The 8,051-nt window shown below is 42.8% G+C and overlaps 1 protein-coding gene across 6 annotated transcripts in view; it reads right to left on the bottom strand.

The window, feature by feature from the left end:
- Window positions 1-6,434: 6,434 nt before the first annotated feature.
- Window positions 6,435-8,051, bottom strand: part of Fmo5 (flavin containing dimethylaniline monoxygenase 5) — a 53,298-nt gene continuing 51,681 nt past the window's right edge. For 5 of the 6 annotated variants that reach the window (XM_087616170.1, XM_087616173.1, XM_087616172.1 and 2 more), the window contains exon 9: window positions 6,435-7,530. In XM_087616170.1, the coding sequence (XP_087472296.1) occupies window positions 7,185-7,530 (346 nt within the window). In that variant the 3' untranslated portion in view covers window positions 6,435-7,184. 6 annotated transcript variants of the gene reach the window in all.

Genomic DNA, 8,051 nt, shown 5'->3' with positions numbered 1-8,051 from the left:
AATAAAAAGGAACAGTGAGATAGCAAAGAGAGTTGGAGGTCTACCTTAACATTGACTCCCTTCCTGCTTACTAAAGCATTGACTCTAACCTTAGGATATTGTCTGTCTCCACCGAGATGCATTTCTTAGCCTCCCTAATCGGTAGATAGGTAGAATGTTATGTAGAATTTCTCCATTTCTTTTCTTTGTGTATAGGACGCCCATAGAATGGCTAGACCTCTAGCAGCCACTTTGGACCAGGAGTTAGCTAAAAGCACTGGAATAAAAAAGGGAACTAAGCTGGGCATGGTGACGCATGTCTTTAACCCCTGCAGAGGCAGGCAGATCTCTGTGAGTTCAAGGCCAGCCTGCTCTACAGAACAAGTTTCAGGACAGCCAGGGCTACATAGCGAGACCCTGTCTCATCCACCACCTCCCCTCCCAGAGAAAATAAAAAAGAAAAAAAAAGGAAATGTGCAGCTATCAAATCATCTCATAAAAGATGTCTTCCAGACATTTTTTTTATATTCGAGGGAAATAAATGTCAGTCTTGTTAGGCCATTGTTGTCTACCACAAATGTAGCTGAGCCTAATCCTACTTAATACATTGGATCGATGGAGTACTAATTACGTAGATGTTAAAATCACCTTCAGGAAGGACTGTGTCTATAGACATAGCATTGAGCTAGGTGCTAAAGTCGTCACTGAATGAAGGGGGAATAAACAGGACTAAAAATAACTCCGGCTGGGACAGGTAGTGGGTGGTTCAAAAGGGCCGGAGCATCGGAGAAGCAAGAAGAGACAGCGGCAGGAGTCTGTGCTGCATCGTGAGAATGGAGGGAGAGATAAGTCCTGTTTTCTGTTTTAAGATGGGGACCTTTTAAGACCTGCTTGATTGAAGAAATACATTGTATACCGATGCCTGTTTCAAACCATACAGTGCGGATCTAATGATCTGCCCAGATTCACATCAGTGGTCTCATCCAGAGAGTTTTCTGCAAAAGCAGTTTGCCTCAAAGTTGGTTCTAGACACTACTAAGCACTCTTTAATCTCCTTTTAGAAGAGTGATAGTCACTATTCGATTTAATCCTTTAAAAACATATTCATTTTTACCTCTCATGTTAAATATGTTCATTCAATAATCATCGCTAGTTTGCTGAGGCCCCACTATGCTCCAGGTGCTAACACTGGGCACTGGGAATACAGATTAATTAGTAGGCATCTATCTGAATTACTAACTCAGGGAGGGATGAGGTAAAGGAATATCTGTTTTGTGACATCCATCAAATGTGATTGGGGGCTGGGCAGTGGTTGGTGCACACCTTTAATCCCAGCACTCCTGAGGCAGAGGCAAGCAGATCTCTGAGTTTGAGACTAGCCTGGTCTTCAGAGTGAGTTCCAGGACAGCCAGGGCTACACAGAAAAAAAAAACTGTCAAGAAAACAAAACAAAACAAAACAAAACAAAAAACTTGGTGGGGGGGGAGGTGGCTGAGGAATTGAGTATATCAGAATCTACAAGATGAGATGAGAGCACAGACATCACATCAGGGGGTGAGGAAACCGTTCCTCAAGGGGATAACAGAGGAACTGAATCTTGAAGACATGTGGCTATTATTCAGTGGAAAAGTGTGAATTTATTTTAAAAAAAATGAAACAAAACAGTACAGCAGAGAATGGTGCCTTGCAGAGCTCCAGGTCGAAAGTCTGGAGTGGGTTATGTCTTGCTGTTAGGCAAGATAAACTAATAGTAAATACAATTACCCTGTTTATGTATACCCTGTCCTACATGTCCGTTTTCTTGCTGGGGACTACTAGTTTAATGTGCTCAGCCTCAAGGAGCAACTTATCTAAGCGATTTTACCAAAGCCCCCAATCATAATTTATACTTATCTATCACAGGAAACAAAATTGTAGTAAGTTATATTATGGTTTCTTAGAGCAACCTAATCTGAACACAATCGAAGAAACAGTCATTTAAATAAATGGTTCCAGCCTTCTTTTTTTAAAAAAAATTTTTTTTCATTTATTTTATCTGTTAAGAGTGTTGTCCTATGAGCACCACGCACATACAGTGCCCACGGGGGCCAGAAGAGGGAGACAGATACCCTAGACTTGGCGTTACAGACAGTTGTGAAGCACCATGTGGATTCTGGGAACCAAACCCAGGTTCTCTGCAAGAACAGCAAGTGCTCTTAACCACTGAGCCATCTCTGACTATCCAACATTTGTCTGGGAAAATTTTAGTATGCTGTAATTCAGGTCAAATTCTGAATTTAAAAACAAAACAACCCAAACAAAACAATCTTGTGTAACAACAGTTTTAGATTTAAGTTGCAAAGACAACAGGGAGACTCTACATGCTCTACACCCAGTTTTCCTCATGAGAACACGTTAGGGTGGCACATTTATTAATTTAATGCCAATATGGACACCTCAGTTTTTAGCCAGAGTACACACTATTACTAGTCCTTCAGTTTTTACTTTGTATCTCTTTTTCTCACCACTGATACTTCTTCCCTCACGGCTTTTGCATACTAGGAAGCCTTCTCAGACTTGTTTTTGATGACTTCAACAGTTCGAAGATAGTGAGGTATTTGTAGGTCATCCTGAGGTTGCCTGGTACTTTTCTCATGTCTATCCTGGGCTATCATCTGACGGAGAAACACCCCAGAGGTCTTTTCACACGTTCGACTACCAATGATTGCCGATGTTTGCATTGATGTGGGCCCCTGACTGAGGTAGTCTGTCTGATTTCTCCTCTGCAGTTCTTCCTCACCTCCTCCCTCACTAGATTCTAAAGGAACTTAATCTATGCAGTGCATCTAAGAGAGTTCTGCTTTCATTTCCTTGAGGGGCAAGAACATAAATAATCTGGAATTCTGTGTGGGAGCAGTGCTTACCCCATTCTGCCAATGTTCCCAATCATTTATCTATAACAGCATGGACTCACGTATCTTTGTGTTTCATGTTATAATCCAATACTAGGTTATTTATTGCTCAATCTTTTCTTTTTCCAATTTGGCCGCTGGGGCCGCTTTGAAATGATCTCTATGCCCCCTTGACAAGGGCTACTCAGTCCGTTTCGTCCGTTTCCTTATTCTGCGGTGTTACAAGGATACATCTTTTGGGTCATCAGATTTATATTAGGTGGGTAAGTGATGTAATCTTTTAATATGGCCAGAAGAGCAAAATGTGTAAATCGATGAGCCCAGTACATGTTCATCAGTAATGAGCTTTGTTTCTTCAGGTGTTTTAAGTTCAAGGTCCTGTTCTAGTTTTATCTTCTGCTTGGTTTAGAAATCAACGATGTTTTTGTAGTTTTACATATTCTAAGTGGAACGAGACAGTCAAATCGATTTAAAAGTACTCGCTTTGAACGATCCTGTGGTATTAGTGTCGATAAGCAGAGACTCCATTCCTGGCGGTGTAGCACTTAAATATCTTTACGCGCTAAGTGAGAGGAACTTTACATTGTAAAAGAAGAAAAATAGAGACGCCAGGCTTCAGTTTATTTTTGAACGAAAGCAATCTTCAGATTTAAAAAAACAAAATCCCAGACCAACTTTAATAATGACTAACATTCAGTTTCTAAAGGACTGGGGAAGGAAAAGGGGCCCAGAAACCAGAAACCAGGGCTCAGCGCTCAAGTTCACAGAGTACACTGACATATTAGGCAGCTGTCCACATCTGCACATCATCAGGAGAGTTTGAATTCTCATGTATCTGAGTACATGCACTTATTTGTGTTAGGCCACTCCTGCAGTGGGGCAAATTACCCCCTGCTTTAATGACTGGCAACAATCCATTCACAGACACACTACACAGCACTTTTGTTCTGGAGATACACTGCCTGGCACATCCAGTACCTGACCGCAGGGAGTTAAGTGCTTCTTCGATTCTGCAGTTCCTTTCTGCTCCTGCCTTTCTGAACTACACGCAGCACACAGGAAGAACTGGTCTGGGCTGTATGCCCCTAGTTAATAGTAATATTAGTTAATATTAGTTCTAACTGAAAATGTGGACAGTCTCACTGATTCCTACTATGTAGACTCTGAAGGAAGGAGGGGGCTGGGCTGGGATAACCACACTTGCTGACCCCACCTCAACTGTTGGCATTACTTACTCCTTCAGCCGGAGCCTAATACTAGCCCTTCAAGATCAAGCCAGGGTAGCTAACTAAAAGCCTGGAATTCTTTAATCAACCTGTTGGAAGACAGCAAATTATTTAAAAGACTTTTAAACCTAGAAGGGCAATTTCCTCATTTTGTATTTTTGGTTGTTGCTTAAGCCAAGTTCTTGCTATGCAATCCTGGTTGGTCTGGAACTCACAGTGTAAACTAAGCTGGTCTTGAACCTGAGGTGACCCTTTGCCAGGTCCGGAATTACAGGTATGTTACACTATGTCCAGTCTGGTAGTTTCTTTTTTTAAGAAAATAGAAGCAGGAGATAGGGAGACAGCTTGGTGAATAAGAGCATTTGCTGTGAAGGCAAGTGGACCTGAGTTCAAATCCCCAGCACCAACCTTAAAGATGGGCCTATTCAGTTACTAAAATTAATAATTAGTTAATTTATAAAATTAATGTTATTAAAATTGATAATGGATCACATTAAGAGTTCTGTGGAACCTATGGGCACTTGATTTTTGACAAAGGAGCCAAAACCATCAAATGGAAAAAAGACAGCATTTTCAGCAAATGGTGCTGGTTCAACTGGAGGTCAACATGTAGAAGAATGCAGATCGATCCATGCTTATCACCCTGTACAAAGCTTAAGTCCAAGTGGATCAAGGACCTCCACATCAAACCAGATACACTCAAACTAAGAAGAAAAACTAGGGCAGCATCTTGAACACATGGGCACTGGAGAAGATTTCCTGAACAGAACACCAATGGCTTATGCTCTAAGATCAAGAATCGACAAATGGGATCTCATAAAACTGCAAAGCTTCTGTAAGGCAAAGGACACTGTGGTTAGGACAAAACGACAACCAACAGATTGGGAAAAGATCTTTACCAATCCTACAACAGATAGAGGGCTTATATCCAAAATATACAAAGAACTCAAGAAGTTAGACCACAGGGAGACAAATAACCCTATTAAAAAAATGGGGTTCAGAGCTAAACAAAGAATTCACAGCTGAAGAATGCCAAATGGCTGAGAAACACCTAAAGAATTGTTCAACATCTTTAGTCATAAGGGAAATGCAAATCAAAACAACCCTGAGATTTCACCTCACACCAGTGAGAATGGCTAAGATCAAAAACTCAGGTGACAGCAGATGCTGACGAGGATGTGGAGAAAGAGGAACACTCCTCCATTGTTGGTGGGATTGCAGACTGGTACAACCATTCTGGAAATCAGTCTGGAGGTTCCTCAGAAAATTGGACATTGAACTGCCTGAGGATCCAGCTATACCTCTCTTGGGCATATACCCAAAAGATGCCCCAACATATAAAAAAGTCACGTGCTCCACTATGTTCATTGCAGCCTTATTTATAATAGCCAGAAGCTGGAAAGAACCCAGATGCCCTTCAACAGAGGAATGGATACAGAAAATGTGGTACATCTACACAATGGAATATTACTCAGCTATCAAAAACAATGACTTTATGAAATTCGTAGGCAAATGGTTGGAACTGGAAAATATCATCCTGAGTGAGGTAACCCAATCACAGAAAAATACACATGGTATGCACTCATTGATAAGTGGCTATTAGCCCAAATGCTTGAATTACCCTAGATGCCTAGAACAAATGAAACTCAAGACGGATGATCAAAGTGTGAATGCTTCACTCCTTCTTTAAAAGGGGAACAAGAATACCCTTGGGAGGGAATAGAGAGGCAAAGATTAAAACAGACACAGAAGGAACACCCATTCAGAGCCTGCCCCACATGTGGCCCATGCATATACAGCCATTCAATTAGACAAGATGGATGAAGCAAAGAAGTGCAGGCTGACAGGAGCCGGATGTAGATCTCTCCCGAGAGACACAGCCAGAATACAGCAAACACAGAGGCGTATGCCAGCAGCAAACCACTGAATTGAGAATAGGACCCCCGTTGAAGGAATCAGAGAAAGAACTGGAAGAGCTTGAAGGGGCTCGAGACCCCATATGTACAACAATGCCAAGCAACCAGAGCTTCCAGGGACTAAGCCACTACCTAAAGACTATACATGGACTGACCCTGGACTCTGACCTCATAGGTAGCAATGAATATCCCAGTAAGAGCACCAGTGGAAGGGGAAGCCCTGGGTCCTGCTAAGACTGAACCCCCAGTGAACTAGATTGTTGGGGGGAGGGCGACAAGGGGGGGAGGATGGGGAGGGGAACACCCATAAAGAAGGGGAAGGGGGAGGGGAATGTTTGCCCGGAAACCGGGAAAGGGAATAACACTCGAAATGTATATAAGAAATACTCAAGTTAATAAAAAAAAATCTAAAAAAAAAAGAGTTCTGTGGAGTCAGCCACTTATTTATTAGATTGACTTAGAGATGCCACCTTATTTCATAAACATCAATGAACATTTATTTAGCATGTGCCACATGTCGGAACTTAGCTAACAATGTATTTTCTGTCTTGCCCATATGATACCCTCACTGTATTAATCACGAGGCCAGAAGTTCCTCACTGTCTGCACCCTTGATCTTGGACTTCCAGCCCTCAGCACCAGATGTTCTTCTTTCTGAACTGTCCCTCTGTGGGGATTCCAGGAATAGGCACATGGGCTCTGCTTACAAGGTCAAGTTCTAGCCAGTAAGCGCTTGATGATGTGAGCAGTCTTTTCAAGAGGTGTTGTCATCCAACGAGGTCTAGCTGTGCAATATTAGAAACACAACAGAGTCAAGCACTAAGAGAACTCTGCTAATGACATACAAAGATGACAAGAGAGGTCTGAGCTCACGGCCTGGAAACTACCGGGAGAAATTAGAGGCTCAAGAGAGGAGATGAATTAATTAATGAAAACCCAGTATCACAGAAGGAAAAACAAGAAAGATTAATGATTGATGGGAGGAGAGAGAGGGGGAGGGAGGGAGAGAAGAGGAGGGAGGCAGAGAGAGATTGATTGATTGATTGATTGATTGATTGACTGATTGTGATTGATTCCTGTGCAGTATGAAGCTGAGTGTTCAGTCTTGTCATTTCTGAAGGTGTCGCTAGATGGCGCTTTCCAGTGGAAGCGGGAGCATTGAGCTGCCACATCTAAAAATAAGCCAGGATGACAGCCAGGAAAGTGACAGCCAGCATGAGGACACGCACAGTCACCAGTGACGTCCCAGAGCTGTCCCTTTCCACCACTCTTGTCATCAGAGGCTTTCGTATACGATCTTCTGTGGTGAGAATAGTTTTTCGGGCTCCAGCCCACTTCCCCGGGCCCTGTAGACGATACTGGACCGGAGTACAGGGTCCTACAAGTAACTGGAATGCCAGCTTAGGGTCGGTGAAGGCCAGAGACAGGAGATTGGGCCTGACACCCACCAAATCTGCAATCTCTTCCATGGTGTCTATATAGTCTCCCTGGATGGTATGACGCTGGCTGTCCACATACCTAAAGCAAAGAAGACCGAAGTTTTAGGCTATCAGCAATTCATGTAAACAGCAAGGCAACTAATCAGCTAATCGGTGCTTTGTGTGTCTATTTGGGGTTTTGATATCGTGCTTAGAACTGCGAAAAGAGTTAGGACGATCTGTTACCTTTCGTAAGGACCTTACGATGCACTAGACTGTAGGTTGATGTCAGTATGCATGTGAAGGCGGACAAGATAAAACGAGAGCGCGCAGCGGTTCGCGTGACGCGCACCTTTATTGTTTACAGCAACAAGACTAACGCATAAACACTCTGCTCAAGAAAGTCAAACATGAGGGTTGGGGATTTAGCTCAGTGGTAGAGCGCTTGCCTAGCGAGCGCAAGGCCCTGGGTTCGGTCCCCAGCTCCAAAAAAACCAAAAAAAAAAAAAAAAAGAAAAGAAAGTCAAACATGGATAAGCCTTCAGGTAAATATTCTGGTCTGGATGGGAAGATAGAAATGGAGAGAGAAGGTAGATAAGAGGGCTGTGGCAGCTTCAGGGC

This window comes from Rattus norvegicus, chromosome 2 (genome assembly GCF_021556685.1).
Source record: "Rattus norvegicus strain SHRSP/BbbUtx chromosome 2, alternate assembly SHRSP_T2T, whole genome shotgun sequence".
NCBI lineage: Eukaryota > Metazoa > Chordata > Mammalia > Rodentia > Muridae > Rattus > Rattus norvegicus.
Note: the sequence above shows the minus strand (reverse complement) of the source record. Positions and strands in the feature narration are given on the sequence as shown.